The sequence below is a fragment of the Epinephelus fuscoguttatus genome, linkage group LG20, assembly GCF_011397635.1.
Source record: "Epinephelus fuscoguttatus linkage group LG20, E.fuscoguttatus.final_Chr_v1".
Taxonomy (NCBI): Eukaryota; Metazoa; Chordata; class Actinopteri; order Perciformes; family Serranidae; genus Epinephelus; species Epinephelus fuscoguttatus.
The window spans coordinates 2,345,870-2,372,533 of NC_064771.1; the positions used below are offsets into that span (position 1 = coordinate 2,345,870).

The 26,664-nt window shown below is 41.4% G+C and overlaps 1 protein-coding gene across 2 annotated transcripts in view; it reads right to left on the reverse strand.

Moving 5' to 3' along the window:
- Positions 1–26,664, reverse strand: part of LOC125881011 (RNA binding protein fox-1 homolog 3-like) — a 1,507,594-nt gene that overhangs the window by 269,066 nt on the left and 1,211,864 nt on the right. For both annotated transcript variants that reach the window (XM_049563926.1, XM_049563925.1), the window contains exon 7: positions 4,192–4,440. In XM_049563926.1, the coding sequence (XP_049419883.1) occupies positions 4,192–4,440 (249 nt within the window). The remainder of the gene's footprint in view (positions 1–4,191; positions 4,441–26,664) is intronic.

Genomic DNA, 26,664 nt, shown 5'->3' on the forward strand with positions numbered 1-26,664 from the left:
ACTGCCGCTACCCACTGCATCATGATACAATGCAAAAGGCTGCCCCCAAAAGCCCCAGGCATGAGTCAACACATTCTCACTCTGACTTTGTCACATATCAACGTTTGGTCATGGACACCATGTCAACTTCAGCCTATTACATGCATTGTCTGTTTTCAAAATACACTTCCGTTTTCACAGGAAATATACAGTTTGCATACAGTCTCTTTTAAAATGCACTGCATCAGTACAACACCGCAAATTGATGTTTTTTTTCCTTCAACAACAAACACAGGTGGTTGGGTTTAGCAAATACACACATATGGTTGGATTTAGGCAAAAAGAACAGGTTTTGGCTTTACAATCATACAGGAAGCAAACACTCCTCCCAACTAAAAGTCGGTGGTTGTTGGACTCATCCATCACCCCTCCCAGCCACTCTACTCAGACTTTCGCCCCTTTAACTTGCGTTGTTGTCCTGCCGCATTTCCCTCTAATGCCAGTGTTAATGTTGACAGCTGTTTTAGATTTAGTCTTAGTCTCAGTCTTGAGATGAAAATGCTTATTAGTTTTAGTTACATTTTAGTCGATTTTATCCTTCATAGTTTGAGTCTAGTTTTAGTCAACAAAAACTCAAAATGTTTGAGTTGACAAAAACTCAAAACGTTTGAGTTGACAAAAAATTCATGACATTTTAATTACTTTTCGTCAATATGCTTTCTATTTATACTTATGCAGTGACGCTAATGCACGTATCAGAAATTAGAATCAAGGTCACACGTTGCCCAAAAAACTTCATGGAGAATTTTTTTTTCTGCAACTACAATTAATTTCTGCACAAATACAAACTCTCATTTCACCAGCAAATCTGACAGGTTAAAGGGGTGATTTACTAGCACACATTTACAGGTCATAATTTGAAAAGCTCAGCCTTTGTATTTTATGCTCTCAAAAACTTAATCTAACTAATCTGAGACAACTAGTATTTGTACCCAGGTTTACTGTAAACTCTGACTTATCCATCTCACTGTTAAGAAGCAGAAAAATAACTTTATTAAAGCCTGAATTCTTTCTTAATCTGCAACATGTTAGTCTGGAGGTTTAAACTGGTGTCCTTGCACAGAGTTGGTGAGTAAAACTAAATTTTCGTCTCTGTCAGAGAAAACTGATCTAAATTCAGACTGTTTACTCACAGCACAGCTACACTGCGTACAGATAACACCGATAACTGAGCCTCTTACCTGCCTGTCGAGCAGCATCAACCCATAAACCTTCTCAAGTCCAGACTGAGTGGAGTCCTGCAGGGTTGGCTGTGAAGTACAGCGGCTGGTTGCTCTGCTGCCACTCAGCAGCTAACAGGTGGAGCTGCTAACAGCCACAGCTGCAACTAACAACCTCCCCAAATCCCTTCAACAGCTCTACCATCCACAGTTAGACACACACGGCTGATTATTTACAGTGGAGTTACAGCTCACAACACGAACCAATGGCTGACACTGCTCTGGTATGAGTGTTTTGCTGTCTAGCAAAACATTCTGGTGCTGACTATTTACTGGAGTTAACTAGCCTGACACTCATGCACCACTTGAAGATAATTGCAAGCACAGCTGTTTTTAGCCTTTAATGTTTGATAGTCCACCACTAACATGTCTCGTCTGAAACAAAAATGAAACAGATTTTACTATCACGATCTATTTTGTCCAAAAATATGTAAACAAAGCTAACACTGCCTGACACTACCGGGTGCCATTACATAAATAACTGCAACCAGCCGCATATCATGCCAATGTGAACGGACAGCTTTTTTCATTGGTGTCTGATGCTTAAAGTCACTAACCGAGCACCGGTATTTGATGACTTTGGAGTATGACTGGGTTGGATGAGTAGGGAAGATATCACCTTTTCTTCTTTACAAGTAAAAGCTTGAACAGGCTCAGCTGGATGTTCAGTGTGACAACAGCATTCATGTAATACAGTTAACAAGCTAGCTACACTAACGATGAATCAGAAATGTGCAACAATTTTTCGTGTGCGCTAGATATCAAACAAAAGCCAGTGACTGTGTCTCATTATGTGGCTGTGAGCTGTAAATCCACTGCTTCTCAGCAGAAGAGAGAAGATAATGTTTTCTAAGAGCCTTACGGTGCAGAGTCTCTCCTCCTCCTCCTCCTCCTCCGTGCTGCTGCCTGCGTGTTTGCAGGTCCCCGTACCAAACAGTAGTATGAAAGTCAAGAGCATTCACTTTGCATCAAAATCTTTGGACCAAACCTCCTAAGAAGTACTCTGCACTCCACACTGACACTAGCAAAAAATAAATAAATAAATAAATAAAAAAATAAAAGCGTGCTTGACTTGAAGCAACCTCAGTTAGTAGATTGAGAGGTCTCCAACTGATGATTTGAATCTTCGACTTTCAGGGGGCAGCTCTACTTTGGTTACAACCAACCTGTACCAGTTTGAACATGCATGGTTGGTCCTTTGTTTATGCCACAACCTGACACTTCCACCAAGGTTATGCTGTCTGAACCACTCATAACCCCAAGTTATTTTTCAAGAACAGGAGTGGCAACCTGCATAGTCATCTCATGTTATAATAAAGTGCAACACACTCTGGCTGCTTCCTCTACAGTGAATATTTATAGTACACCTTTGAGATGATGTGTTCTCATTGTCTACACTTAGCCTCCTTGCATCATGCCAACTATATGTCTATTCACACTGAATCTTTATAGTGAATTGACATGCAAGTAAGTACAGAGAATGTTTAACCACACAGGTTCCTGTCTCCTGTGGATGGATCTCATTTTGCTTCATCTCTACAAGATTGTAAAATATTATATATACATATATATATATATATATATATATATATATATATATATATATATATATGGGGAGAGAGAGAGAGAGATACATATATCAAGGTCACAGGTTGTCATATATATATATATATATATATATATATATATATATGTATGACCATCTGTCACTAATTATTTCATTACTTTCCTGTAAGTTTATTTCTCTGTACATGGACATCAGCTTACAGAGAAAAAAAAAGCGGGGCCTGGGGAAAACACTAACACCTGACTAATGGAAAAATGTAAATAGACTACAGAGTACAGAGATGAGTATATTATGACTTAATTTATTAAACTGCTGCAAGCCTGGCAAACACACCTTTTCTGCTGAAGAAAAGTTGTAAATGCAGGGAATTGTTCTTCTTTTAGCAAAAATACCATTTGGTTCCGATGCGATCGTAACTTCAACATAGGGTTCCACATCAGCTGCAGCCATCTTGGTTGTTTTTGAAAATACCTTGACGGCTCTCTTCTTTACATGCCTTGTTTAAAACACCCCCCATATTACAATGTGATCTCACTCCTACCCATATTTTGCGCTTGAGCAGAAGCCCCCAGCTTCATCATAATGAGGGTTGGGGTTAGGAAAAGATTGTTGTTGACGTCACAAATAAGTAACTAACAAGTCATCTGACTAAACATGGCAAATTAAGTCAACGGTGATGTTTAATTTCACACTGGGCATGAACATTGATCTCCTAGGTCAAAGTGCTGTGCTTGCTGGATCCATCCATTTCCCTGTCCACCCACCCTACGCTGAATTTCTTGCTCTCTGTGCTATGTCTATTGCTCTGACCATTCAGTGATGAGGTGGATGGGTTTATATTGGAGTTGGCTGAAAGTGTGGTGCATCCTGTACACATGCTAAAGGGTGCATTGTGCCTCTGTGTCTGATGCCGGGGGTCAATGACCAAGCTGTGGTGTGACATCCTGGGATTGAGATTAGACTGAATGCCGATGTTTTTCTCAAATTAGCAGATGTTGATGTGTCCACCATTTTTTTCCATGTTAAAGGGGTTTTTTGGGGGGGAGATTGTCCGTATCTGCGGTGAGGGTCCAAGGACAGAGGGATGTCTTATACTGTAAAGCCCTCTGAGGCAAATAGGGATTTGTGATATTGGGCCTTGAAAATAAAAATGAATTGAACTGAATTGTTAACACACATTTCCAAATGTGTTTGCTGTGTAGATTTTTTGCCGTTGTCGTGCAGGGGACAGAAGTGAGAGAGAAAAAAAAAATTTAAATTAGCCATCAGACCACCAGTCAAGTACCCCTAACTTTTTTTAAACCCTCTCTGATGCCAACTGTATATGGTTCGTAAAGATGACGTCAGTATAAACTGTAGACTCACCGTTACTGTGTTTGCTGTGAGGGCGGAGGTGTTGCTGTCGTTTCCGGGCTGTTCGCTCTGTGTGTGTGTCGGAGTGTACAGTGTCAGGGCATGCTCGGCCACTGTGCCTGGCCCTGTGTAGTCTGCAGGTGGGTGGGTGTGGGGTGTGGCGTACTCAGCTGGGATCCCATTCTGTGGTGGAGGGGGGTACTGGGCTGGTGGGAAGGGTTGGGCCATGGCTTCAGGGGGAGCTGGGGCCTCTTGGTTACCCTGCATGGATCGATAGAGATAGGGACAGGACAGAGGGAAGGAAAAAAATCAATAGGTTAATAAGGTTTGCTATCTTAGTGATACATCTCTGAAACATTCCACAATCCTGCTGGTAGTGTAAAAACAGATAAGTTTGGAACTTCTCTCTCAAACTATTATCTTTGTTGATTTTTTGTTTTTTTAGTGAGATGATGCCTGATGTAATACATTTGGTGATTTGTCAAGGTTTACACGAAGGGGCAAAACATGCATTTCGCACATTCAAACAACGAAACAAGATAAGCATGGAACATGAATTGTGACCAAGGTACAGGAGATCTTAAAATGTGAGTTGTTGCTATTAAAGAGGATGCAGTTGTTGTGTAGAATAGTGTGGGTAGGTGTGAGTGTTGAGGAGCACCGAGGCCTAAAAAGGTTCAGGAGCCACATGTATAAAAATGTGTACACACAAAAACTATGCATTGGCCTTTTCCCACACCTAAACTGGTATTTATAAAGAAATGTGAGGTGAGAAGGCATGCACCTCGCACAGACTTAAGACCAGGTGTGCACATGGTTTTTGCTGAGATAGCTGTGGCTGATATGATAAGGTGGACATTAGTTGGTGATTTAAACTTGATTTGATTTTGATGTAAAACATGATTTGTAATGGGTTTTGCACACACTGTTCTGTAAAATGTCAAAGGCACATTTATAAACTTAATATTTTAACCCTTTATGGGTGATGAATTTCATCATTCTTTTTATTTACATTTGAGTTGTTTTTTTCCCTTTTAATTCCCTTTTTATCCCTTTTTATTTAGTCCTTCTGAAGCACTCTGTAAACTCTACTGTAAACTAAACTGTTTAGATATAAGACGAGTTAAGATAAGTTAATTATTGATCATCCCTGTGAAGTTTAATAATGACGAGTGGGATACTTACCATGCAGGCTGTTCTCATGCACTGTTTGTACATTTTTCTATGAAAGTCATGTACCAAAATTCGTACATATCCCACATAATGATGAGCCACTAATTTGTGTTTAACCCATGTAATCAAGGACGTGACCAGTGTGCTGACAAGAGAAAAGAAGGAAGTGGTCCTATAAGGTTGTATGTTGGGGTGGTGGGTGGGTCACAAAACACAGGACTTCTCCAAGGAGACCGGTGCTGCTAGGCAGCTTCAGACTGTAATGCAGCCAGAAGGCATTAATTTGAAATGCCGCTGGGAAACAACGTAGCTTAAGGAAATGGCAGGTTCTTATAGGATAGGCAGGAGGGGCAGTGAATGGGTCCAACAAACACTCGACCTTCACCCAGGACCCTGTTATTTGCTTCCTGTATGTATGTAGTTTTGTTGCACCAGGAAATGTACTTAAATAAGAGGTGTTTTACCAATGTTGGAAGTTTATTTTGAAAAAGACTGTAACCATCTAACGAGCAGAAACTGTACATTTCCTGTGATAATGGAAGTGTATTTAGAAAAGACACAATGCATGGAACAGGCATAAATTGACACAGCATCCCAGAGCCTCAACAACAGACGGAGCCAGGATACCAAGGACATCGTATCGTTGTCAAAAGCTCACTGAACAAGTGGCGATATGTGACAAGTTAGGAGTGAGAACATGTTGGTGCAGAATAATGAATAATAGCTTCTTTTTGGTGTTGCTGGAGAGCTTTGACGTTGCAACACAGTCTGTGCTGAAGTGGATGCAAGTGTCGATTTTCCAGTATGTGCTTTGCACATCAGGCACACAAATAAAATGAATCATTATGACTAACATTTATCATAATTTGTCCGCACATATCACACATCTGCATGCACATATGAGATAGTTTACTACACCCAAAAAATGCATCAGGGCACAACAGAAACACATCCACCTTCCAAACCTGCGACATTTCACAGATATCAGGCGACTGACAGGTGTAATTGAGCTCAGGCCATGCTCCTGTCTGAAGCTTATGTATGCTATCTGGAGCACAAACAGAGTCAGACAGCTTGCTTCAAAGCCTGGGTGCAGTGTCAGGCATAATATATCGGGTCTGGGGGTGAGACTCTCCACCAGGGCCCAGAATGGATCCACTTCCGTGCAGCACATGCTCTCCTCAGCTGAGGCCATTGGCTGGCATTTCCCACACAAGCACCTATCAAACAAAGTGTTAATCAGGAAGTTGTTTATCTCTCTACCCCTTCTCTCTCCCTCCCTCTCTCTCTCTTCTGTGGTAATGGTAAAGCACTATACAACGTAGTGTGGAGTTATATTATGCAGTGCGAAATACGACTGATAAAAGCTCATTAGTTTCTGTTATGGGTAAGTATCAATACTCCTGCCGGTATTAGACGATCATTACTATTTATAGCCTGATACGTGATAGCAAACTTTACAATGTTGTGATGTGAACACAGTGTTAGATAATGCTTGCTAATGTTCATAGATATATGCGTGTATATACGTATCTACAAGCTAACGCCAGTCACTGACCAAAACACCTGCCCAGTCCTCCACTGGTTCTCCTCGCACCACAACCACAACTCTCTACTCTGACCGTTATTTCTTCTGACCCTGGTCTGTTCCTGGTCTCTTTGATGCCTAATAGGCCGTAAGGTGAACACAGTTATCGTTTCATCTCGTTCCGACATCTGGGGACTACACGATCTTTACTTCATAAAAAAGATCGATACATGTTCAGCAGTGCTATTAACATTGTCGTGTCTGACAGACTTGACAATTATCACGGGAAAACAATCTTTGTTATATCGAGATAACGAGATAATTAATTCGTTATCATGAGAAAACAATCTTTGTTATATCGAGATAGCGAAATAATAAGTGGTTATCACGAGATAACAGTGCGCAAAAAAAATAAAAAATAAAATAAAATACATGGCCGTTCTCGTATTCTGTACTGGACAGCTGTCTATGTAGCCTAAAAACACGTCGGTTATGCCCCGGTATTGAATCAAATGTGTTTTAAGACATTTTTGCTTAGTTCACCTTATTGACTATTTGTCTCATCGTGTTTCATGGACACGGCGGTGTGAATAGCGCTGTTTCAGCTCATTTCTGCTCACTTTTGAGGACTTCCGGGTCTGTTTTCCTCTGCTGAATGAAACCATGGCGACATGAAATGCAGGTACCTTAATGGTGTAGCGCGATCACGTGACGGCCGTACCACCACTCGCGTACCAAATCTCATTACGCTCAGGCGGAACTGATCATTAGGCTCAGACGGAACAAGTGCCGAATTATGACCCTGATCACAGGACTTAGGGTTATGAGCTACAAACTCCCACTGATTAGCTGAACATGTATCGATCTTTTTTATGAAGTAAAGATCGTGTAGTCCCCAAATGTCAGAGCGGAAATCAGTTTCTGTGAGACTTTTTCTGATTCACCTTACAGCCTATAACAGGCTCGTAATTATAAGGCTGTGGTTCGTCATATTGGTATGAATACATATTCACAACATCTTCAGTGTCACAACTAGCATTAAGATCCATTATTTTCCTATTGTTTAAATCTCCCTCCTGTTACGTCACTTCCAGTTTAGTTTTTTCAGATGCAGAAGTAAAATTCTCTCACAAAAACAACTCCAGAGGTCACTGTAGTGTATACATCTATATCTATATCTATATCTATCTATGTCTATATCTACATATATATATGTATATATATATATATATATATATATATATATATATGAATATTTCAATGAAAATTTAATTCCTACATCATTTTCCTACACATTGATTCACTGGGGTCTCCAACCTGCAATCTGCTCTTTAACAATAACGCTGCAGATTTTAATCCTTTTTCTTTCCTGGTAGTGTCAGTTCCAACCTTCTGCCTCTTGGCTAAGAGACTGTTCAGCATCAGCCGGAGTGTCAATTGTGCCGGTGTTGTTGCCCAGTGATGGAATCCACAGCAGAATTTTCTAGCTCTGCATTCCTCCGTAATTTCGTTGAAAGACATGACTGGCGAAGTGATGAAGTCAGCTCTGAAGAGATAAACACAGGATGTCCCTTGTTCTGTAATGGAGCCTTCTCTCTAGAGAACCTCAGTGCCTGTTCTTTCACTTGAAAATGATGCAGCCTGGTGATTAAAGCCCTCGACCTGCCTTCCTTGGCTTGCGGGCTCCATGTCATTGGTCCGACAGCCCATTGGTCCGACATCCCATTAGTCCGACGTCCTGTTCTTCCGATATGTGATTATACTAGGCTATACTGTATTTGTGTACCATAGAGGATCAGCAAACGCAACAAAAGTAGGCTACTGGTTGAGATACAACTGTCATAGAAAGGAGAGAATGAAACACCATAACCTCCTGTTATTAACTCTGGGGTCCGGGTTGCGTGGGGAGCTCTCCACAGTGCTGAACGGCTCCTGGCAGCTCCGCGACCAGCTCTGGGTCATCATGATGATTTCGGAACAATGGGACTTCGGAACAATGGGTTTAATATGGTCGGAAAAATAGGATGTCGGAATAATGGGCTGTCGAACCAGTGGGCAGACCCCGGCTCGGGTGAGGCTCCACGGTCCACTTAAATCGGTCGGTCAAATTGGTCAACTTGCAGTAGTTTTGGAAGCAGCACGGTCACCATTTCCATTGGCTTGCCATTTCCAGCTTTTTCTTTGATCCCGATGATGCATATATTTTGTCGGTGTGAGCAAGCCTCAAGGTCCTCAAGCTTGGCTTGTTGTTGCATACACTGAGATGCTAGGCCAACCAGTTGTCTCTCTAGCTCTTCAGTTCACCTCTCATGCACCTCAGTGGGAGACATACACTCACAGATGTCAGATAGAGCCAATTAAAGGCTTTGTAAGGATGCGTTGAGCTCAGTGAACTTCTCAACTTTGTTATTTAACATATTTATCATAGGCTAGCCATGCGATCCTCGTTAGTAGGAGCCTAGGTGCTAGGGGCGTTAGCCATAGCTTCACCTGAGCCCTCTGGCATAGTTGAGGTCTAGTCAGAATCTCCCTCTCCGGTGCACTTTTCTTGTTTCTTTCCTTTGCCTGGTTTTGTCATATTGTATAGAACTTTAAAGCTCACTTTAATACTGCAAATCTGAAATTAAAAGTCTTCAGGGTGAGTTAAAAAGTGAGGTGGACCTCCCCCAAACCAAATCACATGATTGATTCATAAAACAGTATCAGGCATTTTTGTGCAGCTTTATAAATCTGACAGAAACAACATGTTTGTATATTTCTGTCTTTATGTGTACACACAGACACAAAGTTTAATGCATCTGGCCCCAGATCTTTACATGATTGGCTAGACAGGGACAGTTAGACAGGGATGTTTTATGTGGGTATGTGAGACAGACTGGAGGAGTCACAGGACAAGATAAGGCGGAGAAGGCAAGAGAAAGTTACTCAGTTAATCTGCATATCTTATTGGGTAAGAATAATGGTAAATGGTAAATTGACCTGCATTTGTATAGCGCCTTTCTAGACATCCAACCACTCAAAACGCTTTTACACTACGAGTCACATTCACCCATTCACACACACATTCATACACTGGTGGCCGAGGTTACCTTACAAGGCTACTCAGTTTTAACACACTCACACACCAATGGAAGCATCATCAGGAGAAATTTGGGGTTCACTATCTTGCTCAAGGATACTTCGACATGCAGACTGGAGGAGCCAGGGATCAAACAGCTGATCTTCCAATTGGTGCATGACCCACTCTACCTCTGAGCCACAGCTGCCCGAATAGAATGCATGGTTTGGTCAGAAAATGCTGACATGACGAGACTGGGAGATGACACCCAAAACCACCAATCTACCTTTCTGTCCATTAATAAACACCAAAAGACATCATCATATCAAAATACAGCATGTGGTCTTGTGCATGCTTTACAGAGAGTGAGAGTGTTATTTTTGTATATGACGAGAAATGTTGGCTTTTGTGGAACAGAAGTCTGTTTAATCACAGCATAGGCAACCTCACCCACACTGCAATGTCTCCATGAAAAGATGTTCACCAAACACACACACACAAACACTCAAACAACACAGGCAATGAAAAAAACAAACACATGGACCAAGCAAAGTGATGCAAATTACATCCCTTATAGAGATAGAAGATCAATTAACTGATACTCTTTCGATGACAACCTCTGTTTTGAAATCCATGTTTCTAAAAAAACATTTACATTTTCCCTCTCATTTCCACTTTTCTCCATTTCCTCCTTGCTTCCTTCAGTTGCTGTGGTTCCTTCCTCCTCCCTGTTAAGGTGAGTATCATGCTCTTTCACCCCTGTCCAGGCTCTCCTTCTCATTTACATACCTGTCAGATAATCATTTCCTTCCATCGATGATGATGATGAATCCACCTGTCATATTAGCAACCTGCTTTTTCCTCTGCACTGCTCAAAACCTTTAGGAAAATAGCTTAAAAAAATTAAAAAATCAATCACAGCAACTTTTTGAAGTGCAATGAGGCTCTGACCATAGCTGTTTCCAATAGTGCTACTGAAGTTGGCTATTCTTCTGCATGGAGATTGATGGTGGGGAGCATAACAAAACAGTTTGCTGATGGTTCAATGACTGTAGGTACATCGTTCCCGGCAGAGTCATCGTCGAGTCCCAAGGCAGAGAAGCGTTATGCTCAATTTAGGGTTTACTTAAGCTCACTTCACATACAAATGAAGAAAAATATAAATCTCCAGCAGCAAACGAGTCAAGTCATCAATAATGAAATAGGACTTTGTTGTGCTTGTTAGATTTGGATACGAGTAATGCCTTTTTAAATGCTCTGTGATGTCCAAACAGCTAAAATGAACACTCTGCTCACCAACTGCAAATACACACACACACACACACACACACACACACACAGATTCACACTTGACAGCTCTTTTCAAGCTTTAATGGCAGTTTCAGCCTGCATGTTAGTTTAAATTGTGTGATCATCTTTAGCTTTTACAGATTACTTGTTTTCAGGTGGCAACATTTGAAGTGTTCAAAGTGTTACTGGTGCCTTAGATTTTTTTTAGCTCTTTCCTTAAAACTTGGTCTTTTTGTTTTCAAAGTTTTTTTCACAAATGTCTGTCAGTTCTGATGACACCATATTCACCAAATTCTTCTCACTACTGAGATCTGTGATCACAAGACACTGCTACAACAAAGTCAACAAACAAAAGCACTGTCAGCTCAAAAATATGTAATCCAACTGTTTCATACGCACGATGATCCAGAGTCCTCACATCACTTTGTCTGTACAACTAGTTTCTCTACCTCAATACATTCATTCATTCATTCATTCATTTTCTAACCGCTTCATCCTCTTGAGGGTCGCGGGGGGGCTGGAGCCTATTCCAGCTGACATTGGGCGAGAGGCAGGGTACACTCTGGACAGGTCGCCAGACTATCGCACATAGAGACAGACAACCACTCACGCTCACATTCACACCTACGGACAATTTAGAGTTATCAATTAACCTAGTCCCCAATCTGCATGTCTTTGGACTGTGGGAGGAAGCCGGAGTGCCCGGAGAGAAGCCACGCTGACACGGGGAGAACATGCAAACTCCACACAGAAGGGCTCCCACGCCCGGGATCAAACCGGCAACCCTCTTGCTGTGAGGCGAGAGCGCTAACCACCACACTACCGTGCTGCCCTACCTCAATACAATGCAGTGGCGCAAAAAGTGGATATGCCGCGCTAGAGGGGGCGCCAAAGCGATGAGGGGAAAATTATTTCCAGTCGGCATTTTCTGTATTTAACAGCTGTTTGTGCATGTGTAAATGATATGATCAATAACAGAGGCACGTCACTGATTAGGCACCCCTCCGCTCCTTCACCTCCCCTCGTCCCCCCCCCCACACACACACACACACACACACACACACACTATAGGCGCTCCGGTGCACGCCCCCTCGAGCACGCGCTGGAGCGCGAGTGTTTTTATTTGAATCGTGATGACAGGGACCTGAAAATGGAGAGGCAGAAGAGAAAGCTCTCAGGGGCACAAAATAGAAAACGGAAGAGGGAGAAGGAGAAAGAGTTCGTTGGGATGAAAAAAGGCATTTCAAAGTGGTTGAAAGACAGTAGGTAAGTTATGTCAGTGTAAGAGGAGGCTTGTAAATATTCAGGTTAGCTAAAGCTACTACTAGTAAAAGGACAGGTTACAGTTGTCTTGCAACTGTGTACTGATATTTACAATATAACAGATCATGGCAAGAAAAATAAAGGAGCTTGTTTGTGGTTATTTTGTTGTTCAGACAGTAATCGGAAGTCTCGGATGTCGTCCAAACACTCTATTTACTAATTGGATTATAACTCGGCAGTGGTGTGTGATAGAGATTTACGGCAAAAAGATCCGGAAAGTTGACGACTGCGCCGTTTCAAAGAGGGGTCCGACATGATCGTAGCCCTTTCAGATGCTTTGTAATCCAGCCTTGAAGTTCAGTGACTTTTTGGAGTCTTGGCCTTTAAATCATCAGTCATAATACTGAACGTTTTTTATCGTGATCTGTGGATTTACTCTATTCACTGAACTACTGAGGCACCTGAAGTAAGAATAGAAGAGTGTAGATCAAGTAAATTATGTGTAGATTCTTATTTGTGCATTTAGATGGCAGGCGGACCTAAAGGGAGAAAAAAGGGCTTAGACCTCTGAGGGTTTTTAACTAGATGGTGAATCATAAAACAGATAAATTATAGAACTTGGGAGTGATACACTTGAGTTTAAATGTCTTCACTCGGATATAACACTACAGTGTTATATCAGTTCAGCTCATATACAGTTCGTGTATGAGCAATGATCGCTTGACCCAGTTAGCAGTGATCTCTATTGAAAACAGTGTGGCACGGTCTATTTCATTTGATGCCATTCTTGACAAATGGGCGAGTGCAAAGGCACGACATGTAACAATTTAGTGGTAACATTGTTACATAGAGAACAAACTGTTGTTCAGATGTCATAATTTCATATTTCCACTACAGAGAATATATTGAGCACTGGGTGCCGCTGCTGTTACATGTTATTACATTATTATGCATTATTTTTTGTTTTTGATTGAGCTGATCACCTGCTGTACTATGTAACTTAAAATAAAAGTCTGTACTAATAGTCTTATATTTTATAAGTCCATGAATCAATAAGATTTACACAGGTAAGCATTATGAACAAAATCCGGTCGGGGGGGGGGGGGCTGTAATGTGTCTGCATACCCCTCAGAAAGTAGGTAGTTGCGCCCCTGATACAATGTCACATTAAAGGTGGTCCTGTCTGACATTTTTGTCAAAACTGAGTTATTCGTATATCCTTACTCTGTGACAACTTATTAACATAGTATGAGGTCTTTTTTTTTTAATTTAAAGTTATATGTATTTTTTGATTTTTAATTTAGAGAACAAAAATTTTGGGGTGCTCAGTAGGTCAGGAAGTGAAGTGGGCACCCCATGTATAAAGGCAGTGTCCTTGCCACAGCAGCCACAGATTCAGTTCCAGTTTGTGGCCCTTTGCTGCATGTTGTCCCCTTTCTCTCTCCCTGTTTGTCACTTTAAATTGTCATTTCATTTATGTAAAAGCCCCAAAAAATAATCTTTAGAAACAAAAATGTTCACGTCTTTTATGTTCTTCAGAATGCAAAACTTTGAAGCTTAGTATCTCAAAATTGCTCAGAACACAGATAGAACCTTATAATTCTGGGAAATGTCAGAACATTAATTAGTATCTATTTAAGACACTGATAGAGTTTTAACAGTTTGTGATTTTGGAGTTATCAAACTATTAATTTAAGCATGACCTTAGGAACTTCCCATTATCCTGAGCACTTCAAACTCTGCAACAGAAATGGTCCATCAGTGCCTACATTGGCATTTTTGCTTATTGTGATGTCATTTCTTATCCCTAAAGACTGTACCATATAACCTAAAAGGTTATGTAAGTCAATAAACCATAAAAATTAATAAAAGTACTAAAGTTGTGTCATAAAAAAATATGTAAAAATCCAACTCTTTTTTCATCAGATTCACATATTGATCTAAAATATTTTTGACAGTAGAAACATAAACAAAATATTTCTTCACACAGAAGTTATTTGGACTATGTAAGTTGTTACTTTTTGAGATATCCTTATTTTTATGAGCAGAGTGCAAAGGAGTTGTGATAGACTCATCATTCATGCCGCTGGCGCCATCGTGCATTTTTGCACCACATGTAACATAACGCGGTGACATCAAGTGTACAATGTGATGACACAGAAGACAGAAGCATTAGCTTTCTACTGTAAAAAGAGTAACTGTACCTAGTTATTATTGTTTTTACTTTTGGCCAATATATACAGGATTATGCAAACAACATTCTCCCGCAGCCATTGCAGGGAAATTCCAGTGCAATTATTGTGAAACTTCTATGTTTACACTGCACGTAAGGTACGGTAACAAGGTAATGACATGATGACACAGAAGACAGGAGCCTTACCTTTCTGCTGCAAAAAGGTGAAAGAATGAATGTTCTAGCTATTATAGTTCTTATATTAGATCTCCCGTGGCTGTCCATAGGAGCTAATTTTTAAAGGGTTAAAGGAATACATCACCCACAAGATGATCATTTGTACATCAATAACTCACCGTGTGTTATCTTAAAGCTGTTAAGAAAACTTTCTCTCATGCCTCTATGATAAATGGATGCAATCCAAAAGTGGCAAACATTCTTCCCGAATTTGAGTGAAACAGTGCAACATTTACTGGGGCTGTCAGAACGAACTTCGCTATTCGAAAACAATTCGAATGATTGTAAAAAATAAGCATATTCGAAGTTGGAAACTAAGGTTCGAATATTTGACTTCCAGTATGACGCAAACCAATTTTGCGCGTCATGACGTTAGCTGCCTCCCTCCTCATCATAGCTGCTCGACAGGACATGATAACACACAATGACCAACAGTTTACAAAATATTACACTACTGTAAAAGTACAGAAAAGATAGCCAATGTTGTTTGACACTGCTGTTTTAAATGCTACTGCTGACATATGGGCCTCTAGTTTAGTAAACTGGGTGAGGCGGAGGCGCAGCGCACCTGCGCTTCGCCAACTGGGTGTGGCCAGGCGGATTTTGCAAGTTTGGCACACCGTGCACGCTGGCACAGCTACTCCTCTTTTCCACCACCGTCCCTCCCACCTGCACAAGTCGGAAAGAGGGAGGAGAGAAGGCGTGGAGTGGGTTTTACACAGCCGATTCACATCACACCAATCAAATGAGCCCCTCTCCTCGCCCTTAAATGTGCCGCGCAAAGGTGTAATGAGAGTTTACTCAATTCGCCATGGCAGAAAAGAGCAGCAGCGTCAGACGGCCAAACTTCTCCCAGGAGGAAACTGATGTTTTGGTCCGAGAGGTCCAAACTCGCAGTGTCCGAATATATGGAACTGCGAGCAGACCTCCACGGGCTGATGATGCAAAGGTAGCCTGGGAGGAGGTCACCACAATTGTAAATCAATGTTGCGTTTCTCTCGTGTGTGCACGCACTCTCTCTTTCTCTCTTGCAGTCTCGCTCTGTTTCTTTTCTTTTGACTTTTCTAAGATGACAGATGCTGAATATATATACTCCCTATCTGATGCTGTGGCTGTTTGTGGTTGGCTGAGAGGGATTTGACCTCATTAGTTTGCAGCTGTGTTAATCAAATCAGGTTGGGTTTCCATTACGCGTGCCAAACGTGCCAAACGGTGCCAATCCCCTTTGATCTGACATCAGATGTGACGGGACAGTCAGTATAGAGATACATTTATGTGCTGATTGCAGATAGTTGCATTGAATAGTGGTTTTTGTGGGAATTTATTGCATCGTTAATGTGCCTGACATTCTGGAAACCTGTGAGGTTTTGGTGACTTGTGTGCACTGTCCGCCAGTCAGCCAAACTGCCACTACACCGGCTGCGCTCCACCTGCGCTGACAGTAGACCTGGTTTCAGCGGGTGAGCTTTTAGCGCACCTTCGGCGAAGCCTTTTGGCACGAAACTGTCACTGCGCCAAGCTGGATCTGTCGACACCTCCCCCTGCTGCGCTGCCACACCCATCTCAGCGCATCTCGGTCTGCCAAACTACCAAACTGAGTGCACCTCGGGTTGCGCTGCTCGAAACTAGTTCTGCGCAGGGTTCACCACCCATGAGGCCATGCACTTTTATTTTCGTTTTGATACGATTTCTTTACTTACTGTTTGTGTTATTAATAGCAGTGCAAAAATGCCTGTTTGTCTTTCTAGAAAAAGAGTTGTCTTTTTTAGACTTACAGTAGCAATGTATGTATTTTTTTTTTAATGAACCAACATATTTGCTTCTCCATTAAACATCATTGCTTGAATATTCCTGGCCTTATATTGTATCTATCTGTATATCAATATATCTGGCCTAATATTTCTATTTCCCTTCTTGAAGTTTTAAATTGAGTTGGTAAAACTAAAGTGTTTTGCAAATGTTACACAACAGATTTGATTGGAATGCCCTCTAGTGGACACATGATGTAATTGGCATTCTGTAGAATTCCCAAATAAGCTGGTATATATGTGTATATAATGAACTAAAAAAAAAAATTAAAAATTCGAATTTTTAACATCAAAAACATTAAAAATTTTAATCTGATTTTGGGGGAAGATTGGCAGCCCTAAAATTTACCAACAACAAAACTATATGACATCATAAGTCTCACACAATTTGTGCAATATAATCCAAATCTCATTTGCTTTGTACTTCCCAAACACACGAATTTTCACCAAAACATTTTGATTTAAAAAACAGTCAGTACAAATACTCTCATGTGCAGTCAAGTAGTGTGCCTGGGCACGTGTACGTATTTGAACTCTGCTCCCACGGAGTTCATACGCATGTCTGTGTTCAGGCATGCTCATGGAGCACTACTTTTAAGCTGAACTGTTTTACATTGTATCATTAATCATTTGTTTAGTGGAAATGTATGTGTTTGGAAAGTACTGAGCATATGACTGGATAAATGCATTAATTAATTCATTCATTAATTTTCTTTAACCGCTTATTCTGTTAGGTGTCACGGGAAGGTTGGAGTCTATCCCAGCTGACATTGGGTGAGAGGTGGGGTATAGCCTAAATGGGCCGCCAGACCATCATGGGGCTGACATATAGAGACAGACAATTATTCCCACTCACATTCACACCTACGGCCAATTTAGAGCCACCAGCTAACCTGCATTTCTTTGGACTGTGGTAGGAAGCCAGAATACCCAGAGAAAACCCACACTGACATGGGGAGAACATACAAACTCCACACAGAAGGGCTCCCCCACCCCGGGGTTCAAATGAGGAATCCTCATGCTGTGAGGCGACAATGCCAATCACTGTACCACCTTGCTGCATGACTGGATACATGGGTCTTGAATTATAATATATGAGTTGTGTGAGAGTTTTAAACAGATGTTTTGATATAGTTTTGCAGCTGTGAAACATGGTCCCTGTTTGCATAAACACTTGAATGTTTTGCCTTTTTTGGATTCTTCGTTCACTGTGGAAGCATGAGAGAAATTCAACTGACAAATTCAAGGGAACATGGGATGAGTAACTGATATACAAATGTTTATCTTGTGGGTGAAGTATACCATCAAGGGCTTTTCCTAATGTCCCATAAGTAGATGTCAAAGATTTCCTGTATCATATTTGAACATCTGACAACTGAGCTAACTCCATCTGCTGGAAGTAAGTGGACCTTGAATTGAGATTGTTGTTTTTTCTTTTTCAAAAAATATTTCCTAGAATTCAGAGGACTGCAGCTTCCATTATTTTATTTTTTTCCCAGTGTGGCACTTTCTGAATTACACAGTCAGTACGTTTACATGGACAGTGGCTACGGTTACATGATGGCTTCTCATTCGGAATGAAATGAATCTGAATGAAATCATTCGGAATTAAAGTGTTTCCAGGTAGTTTACATGGGAAATATTAATTCCGAATGAGGGTTTACATGGGAGATCCGTTCAATCGCCTTTATTCAGGTCTGCGCAAGGTTTGGGGCAGGGAAGGTTTCTGATTGGATAGGGGGTGGGGCAGATGTTACGTGTTTACGTTTACCGGAAGAAAACACTGTGGTCCTCGCTCCGGATAACAAGATGCTTGACGACGCCGTTATTACTGCCTTTTTCAGGTGTGTTTTGCGGAATCGGAATGGCCGTTCATTCCGATTAAAAGTGGAATTAAACTGTCCATGTAAACGTACTGAGTTTAATTCCACTTTTAATCGGAATGAACAAGCATTAGCAGAACAAGGTTGTTGTCGTACTGCTGCTTCAAGAATATAAGCAAAACACACCCGAAAAAGGCAGTAATAACGGCGTCGTCAAGCATCTTGTTATCCGGAGCGAGGACCACAGTATTTTCTTCCGGTAAACGTAAACACATAACATCCGCCCCGCCCCCTATCCAATCAGAAACCTTCCCTGCCCCAAACCTTGCGCAGACCTGAATAAAGGCGATTGAACGGATCTCCCATGTAAACCCTCATTCGGAATTAATATTTCCCATGTAAACTACCTGGAAACACTTTAATTCCGAATGATTTCATTCAGATTCATTTCATTCCGAATGAGAAGCCATCATGTAACCGTAGCCATTATTGCCATTTCTCTTGTCCATTGTATTCACCCAGTTTCTCCTCTACTGTAATTTTTCCAGCTTTTTTGCAGTAGCGTAATCACTGCTATCTGAAAAAAAGCCTCATAGTTCAGCCCATTCTGTCCTTGTTCTGTTTGTTAAAGCTAAAAGCAGAAATACGAAATAAACAATGATATCACTTCTTGTTTTTTATACACCATTCTTATCTCCACAAATGGACTAAACCTCTTTTCATTCTGTTGAACAAGGCTGTACAGAGGTTTTCCTTCTTGTTGGAACAGAACTATGAAGTTTCATGTTTACAGTGCAGCTCCCTATTTCACTGTTATACATATTGGTCTAGGTCTGATTTCTCTTAATGCTAATCTCAGAGTATATATGCAGGGTGGAGCGATTTCCCTGGGGTGAGTATTGGTTCACAAAAAACACGGAGCCTCATCAATAGGCCTCCTTGCCTCACGGCATCGATAAGGACCTGAGCTGATATATGGCCCCACCTGGTCAATACACACACTGGAGACAAGCACATACACTAACACACATACCACCAGCAAGCCATGATGAAAGACAGTCAAGTTAAATAATGGCACCAGAGTGTGTGAGGTGGGAGCTGCAGGGAAAGTGCTTTTCCTGGAGCTTTTGTTTTAATATGCCTAAATCATGAGCTGATGTGTGATACATCTCCCTGTATGTACACACACACACACACACACACACACACACACACACACACACACACACACAGAGCTATGCTCACATGCTAAGCTGGAGACAGCTTTGCTCTGCTGGGGTTTGAGGCAGAAAAGAGTGATCAGGAATAGAGGCTGTGGGAAAAAGAGAGCTAGAGAGAGCCAGAGGCAAAGAGAGAGAGAGAGAATGAGAGGAAGAGGGAGAGAGAGAGAGAGAGAGAGAGAGAGAGAGAGAGAGTTAAAGTCAGTGAACTTCCATCATCCATCAAAGTGACTGAGGCGCTGACACACTGAGACATCCCCAGATCCTTGTCGACAAATTGCGCTGGTAAATGATTTCTCCTATCAGCTAAATCATACCATCCATCCCTCTCTCCCTCCATCATTCCATCTATCTCTCTGCATCATCCACCCAACTCTCTTCTCTCTCTCTCTCTTACCGTCTCTCTCTCTCGTTCTATACATATATAATGTAAATGTATACATATAATGTAAATGTATACATCTATCTATCTATCTATCTATCTATCTATCTATCTATCTCTGTCTCTATATATATATGTATATATGTATATGTATGTATGTATGTATATATATATATATATATACATATATATATATATATATATATATATTTATATACAGTACAGGCCAAAAGTTTGGACACACCTTCTCAATGCGTTTTCTTTATTTTCATGACTATTTACATTGTAGATTCTCACTGAAGGCATCAAAACTATGAATGAACACATGTGGAGTTATGTACTTAACAAAAAAAGGTGAAATAACTGAAAACATGTTTTATATTCTAGTTTCTTCAAAATAGCCACCCTTTGCTCTGATTACTGCTTTGCACACTCTTGGCATTCTCTCCATGAGCTTCAAGAGGTAGTCACCTGAAATGGTTTCCACTTCACAGGTGTGCCTTATCAGGGTTAATTAGTGGAATTTCTTGCTTTATCAATGGGGTTGGGACCATCAGTTGTGTTGTGCAGAAGTCAGGTTAATACACAGCCGACAGCCCAATTGGAAAACTGTTAAAATTCATATTATGGCAAGAACCAATCAGCTAACTAAAGAAAAACGAGTGGCCATCATTACTTTAAGAAATGAAGGTCAGTCAGTCCGGAAAATTGCAAAAACTTTAAATGTGTCCCCAAGTGGAGTCGCAAAACCATCAAGCGCTACAACGAAACTGGCACACATGAGGACCGACCAGGAAAGGAAGACCAAGAGTCACCTCTGCTTCTGAGGATAAGTTCATCCGAGTCACCAGCCTCAGAAATCGCAAGTTAACAGCAGCTCAGATCAGAGAGCAGATGAATGCCACACAGAGTTCTAGCAGCAGACCCATCTCTAGAACAACTGTTAAGAGGAGACTGCGCGAATCAGGCCTTCATGGTCAAATAGCTGCTAGGAAACCACTGCTAAGGAGAGGCAACAAGCAGAAGAGATTTGTTTGGGCCAAGAAACACAAGGAATGGACATTAGACCAGTGGAAATCTGTGCTTTGGTCTGATGAGTCCAAATTTGAGATCTTTGGTTCCAACCGCCGTGTCTTTGTGAGACGCAGAAAAGGTGAACGGATGGATTCCACATGCCTGGTTCCCACTGTGAAGCATGGAGGAGGAGGTGTGATGGTGTGGGGGTGTTTTGCTGGTGACACTGTTGGGGATTTATTCAAAATTGAAGGCACACTGAACCAGCATGGCTACCACAGCATCCTGCAGCGACATGCCATCCCATCCGGTTTGCGTTTAGTTGATGATCATTTATTTTTCAACAGGACAATGACCCCAAACACACCTCCAGGCTGTGTAAGGGCTATTTGACCTAGAAGGAGAGTGATGGAGTGCTGCGGCAGATGATCTGGCCTCCACAGTCACCGGACCTGAACCCAATCGAGATGGTTTGGGGTGAGCTGGACCGCAGAGTGAAGGCAAAGGGGCCAACAAGTGCTAAACACCTCTGGGAACTCCTTCAAGACTGTTGGAAAACCATTTCAGGTGACTACCTCTTGAAGCTCATGGAGAGAATGCCAAGAGTGTGCAAAGCAGTAATCAGAGCAAAGGGTGGCTATTTTGAAGAAACTAGAATATAAAACATGTTTTCAGTTATTTCACCTTTTTTGTTAAGTACATAACTCCACATGTGTTCATTCATAGTTTTGATGCCTTCAGTGAGAATCTACAATGTAAATAGTCATGAAAATAAAGAAAACGCATTGAATGAGAAGGTGTGTCCAAACTTTTGGCCTGTACTGTATATATATATATATATATATATATATACATATATACATATGTATATCCTCCGTCTTTCACTCGTTGAGTTTATTTCCCTTTGGCTCAGTGGAGCCCCATGCTTGATGTGGGATAGACTCTGACTCTACATATGTATATATATATATACATATATATATATATATATATATATATATATATATATATATATGAGGCACATGTATGACACTCTTAACAACAACTATGACAAAAATATTTCGTCAACAACCTTTTTTCCATGATGGAAAAAAAAGAGATACTAAAAATGGATCTTTATAAAATAAACTAAGACAAGCTCTATGTTTCATTTTCGTTGATGTGGTGAAAAGTGGTGGACTACTTGACAATGAAAGCCAAGAATAGCCATGCTTAAACTATCTTCAAATGTAGCACGAGCGACAAGCTGGTAAACTCCAGTAAATAGTCACACCGGAACAGCATCAGCTGTTGATACGAGTTGTGAGCTGTAAATCAGCCATTTATGTCTTACTGTAAATGGTGGAGCTGATGAATGGATTGTGGAGTTTGTTAGTTGCAGCGGTGGCTGTAAGCAGTAAGCACCACTTGTTAGCTGCTGAATGGCAGCGGAGCAAGCAGCCACCGACTGACAGACTTCACAGCTGATCCTCGCAGGACTCCACTCAGTCTGGACTCCAGAGTGTTTATGGGTTAATGCTGTGTGACACGCAGGTAGGAGTGTGAGTGAGTGTAGCTGTGCTGTAAGTAAACAGTCTGAACTGATCAGTTAACTCTGACAGAGATGAAAGTTTAGTTTTAATCATCAACTCTGTGAGAGGACAGAAGAGTTTAAACCTCCAGACTAACATGTTGCAGATTAAGAAAAAATTCAGGCTTTATTTATAGTTAGGCTGACTTAGGCCTAGTCTGCCGGGGGACCTCCTATAATACACCGAGCACCTTCTCTCCTTCTCTCCTTCTCTCCTTCTCTCTCTCTCTCTCTCTCTCTCTCATGTCCTGTTACTGCATCTTGCTAACTCGGCCATACTGCATGTCACTAACTCGGCTTCTTCTCCGGAGCCTTTGTGCTCTACTGTCTCTCAGGTTAACTTGTATTGCAGCGGTGCCTGGATAGTGTGATGTGTGTGGTTGTGCTGCTGCCATGGCCCTGCCAGATGCCTCCTGCTGCTGCTGTGATCATTAGTCATACTTCTACTGTTATTATACACATATGATTATTGTTACATACATATACTATCAGATGTTAATATTTACTTTCAACATATTGTACCACAGTAGCCAGAATCATAATTATAATATTATTACTTTCATTAATGTTGTTATAAGCTATTAACATTATCGTCTGTCCTGTATTTCTCTGTCTCTGTCTCTTTCTCTGTCTCTCTTTCTGTCTCATTGTGTCATACGGATTACTGTTAATTTATTATGTTGATCTGTTCTGTATGACATCGATTGTACATCTGTCCGTCCTGGAAGAGGGATCCCTCCTCAGTTGCTCTTCCTGAGGTTTCTACCGTTTTTTTCCCTGTTAAAGGTTTTTTTGGGGAGTTTTTCCTTATCCGCTGCAAGGGTCCTAAGGACAGAGGGATATCGTATGCTGTAAAGCCCTGTGAGGCAAATTGTGATTTGTGATATTGGGCTTTATAAATAAAATTGATTGATTGATTGATTGATTGATTGATTGATTGATTGATAATAAGCCTACCTTAATCGGCTGCAGCTGAGATGATGTCTGTTTGAGGTGGATGCATATATTAATGCACATGCACAGTGTAACTCTGCTGCTCAGCTACAGCTGCTGTTTGAGGTGGATGCATATTAACGTGCGTGCACAGTGTAACTCCGCTGCTCGGGCTACAGCTGATGTCTGGTTGAGGTGGATACATATAACAACGCACATGCACAGTAACTCGTGGGGTTAATGCATCAACTTTGAAAAAGAAAATACCAATAATAGGCTAGTGTAATTTTTGGAAAAAGTAGCTTGGCATAGGTAGCGTTACCTTCTACCTATGCCAATCTTCAATGCCTATGTGCAGTTTCACATAGATTGACCAAGTCAGTGAGTAGAAAAACGTGGAACAGACACACCCACACACCCAGAGACAGACAGAGTTTTCATCATTATATAGTAAGATTCAACACATATTGTATGCATTTAAACAGTGCAAATTCTTATGTCAATACAGAGCATTTCTTCATACTGCAATGCCATTAGCGCATTTGATGACGCGTCTGATGACGTTTCAAATGATGTCGCATGTGTGATGACTTCCGGTCGGCCGGAAAATACAGAAAAACACGGAAAAATTGCAGGACTTTTGAAAAATTGCAAGCCCCCGGAAAAATTCCAGACTTTCATTGAATTTGCGTTAATTATTCAATCGCAAGATTGCAATTTTCTGGAGGGGCCGACAAACAAAAGTCATTGATTGACAAACACTTTTCTACTGCAGTACACACCCTGGAGAATAGCTGAAACCTATGGACAACAAACAAGACGAAACACTATGACAGTTGCATCTGCATCAACTGCACGTAGAGAAAGAATCAATGTGAGTTAGTTGAAATATGCATGGTTAGCGGTAATATTAGTGTAGTATAAATCACAAAGTAGCTGACGAAAAACAGGCATCCTTACGCAGCAGTATTACTCACCATCAGATCATAATACCGCCAGACAATAACACCGACAGACAATACTGTAATTTAAGGAGCTGGAAAGTCCCTGGAAACAAGTGTATTTTGAAAAGGTACAGTGTTTGTGTCAAGTGTTAGTTGACATGGCATCCCAGAATGTCAACAAAAGATGCAGCCAAGGTACCTAGTGTGTCAAATGTAGACGTGAAAGTCCCCTGACCAAGCGGCGACATGTGAAGATTTTTTTTTTTTTTGAAAACCAACCATGAAATCAGGCATTTAAAGGCGCTATAGGGCCTGTGTCCACATAACGCCTTTTCTGTCAGAAAGGCGCTGGAAGGGCACTGCGGACCGCTGGGATGAGGCGTCTGTGTGCCCAAAAAAAAAAAACGCTCACGAGGGTTTTCGTTTCTATGACAACAATATCTTGACAATTCCTGTAGCCGCGCAGTTTTGCAGCATTGCTTCTTTGTTTTTTATCTATAGTTTGACATTTCTTTCACGATGAGCACCAACCGGAAGATGCTTGCGCTCATATTATGTTTGGATGAGCTTAATAGTGATGTCCCTGCTGTCACTGCTCAATCTGACAGACGTACATGTAGAGCAAGGAGGATGTGGGTGCATGACACTAACCGTTGGAGGCATCAATATGGTGAATACCATCGCCTCGTCCAAGAGCTGCGGTTAGATGGAGACCGGTTCCAGGCCTATTTTAGGTTAGCCGCCGGGCACGCCGATTTTCACCAGGGACGCACGCGAGTAATTCAGGTTCACATTACCTGCTTTTCAGCGAACTCCTCTGGTAATTTTATTAAAAGGCATGGCATATAGGTCCACAGTAGCTCATTATTATTATTATTATTATTATTATTATTATTGGGTCTTATAAGAGTGGGCTACAATGAGTACCGGGCCATCAAATCACAGCATCCGCAGTGAGAGGACATGGAATTGTGTGCGCTTTTACACACGCGGGTGTAGGTGATCACAGATCTTTGATGTGGGAAAGATGCAACCAGATGTATTACCTGTTTTAGATACGTGGTTGTCTGTCTGTCCGTCCGTCCGTCCATAGCACGAGTCATGTGCGCCACTTCACCACCGACCTGTGCGTAAAAGCGCAAACAGTCCCTCAGCCGGCAGGGAGAGAGCAGCCCTTGCGAGCTGCTGATTATATATTATATATATAGAGATTATATATATTTATTACACGGCTCTATTAAATGCTGTATTCTGATTGGTCAGTAGCTGCATTCTGCGGTCTGATATTACTGTGTAATGGCCGCTGCTAGTAGCAACGGTCATTACACACAGTTGCTATGTAGCCCAGCGTTGCTAGGGATGCTGCCCTGCAACACTGCAGCTGTCAAACAACATCTGAGGGAAAAAACAAACAGAAGTGGCTGATTTTAACGGATGCCGCTGAAGAAAAAGAATACTTACAGACTTTCTCTGCCAAAAACAAAAGAAGACGGATTTGAATACACACTCGGCAGTCATGCTTAATGACATTTTACGCGAGTTTTATGCCTCGGTTCAGTCCACTAAGCCTGGGTGAGTACAAAACTTTCACCAAAAGTTGTCGAATCCGGTCGGTTTTAATGCACTTCGCAGAGGCAGACAACATTATTTCTTTAACTGATAATTAGCCGTGTAATAAACTCCCTTCAGGGGAATGAAGGAATGTTCTATTCCCCTGTCGGGAGTTATTTTCCCAGTATTCATCGGCTCATTATACATTATCCCTTACATATAGACGAGTTCCGCGATATGATTGGTTGCCTGGAAAAAGCACTGGTGACGACGCCAGCGCCCCTTCCAGCGCTCAGAAAAAGGCGCTATGTGGACACAGGGCCTTAGGCTGCAGCAATCCCTAAACTGACACTTAAACAGCCTGGCTGGTAAGTGAAAAAGTTAGTTTTGGACCCTGGCTGTGAGGCAACAGTGCTAACCACCACACCACCGTGCTGCCCAGGACAATACTCTTTCTGTTAGGGGAGGAGCCGTCAATTCAATCAATCAATTTTATTTATAAAGCCCAATATCACAAA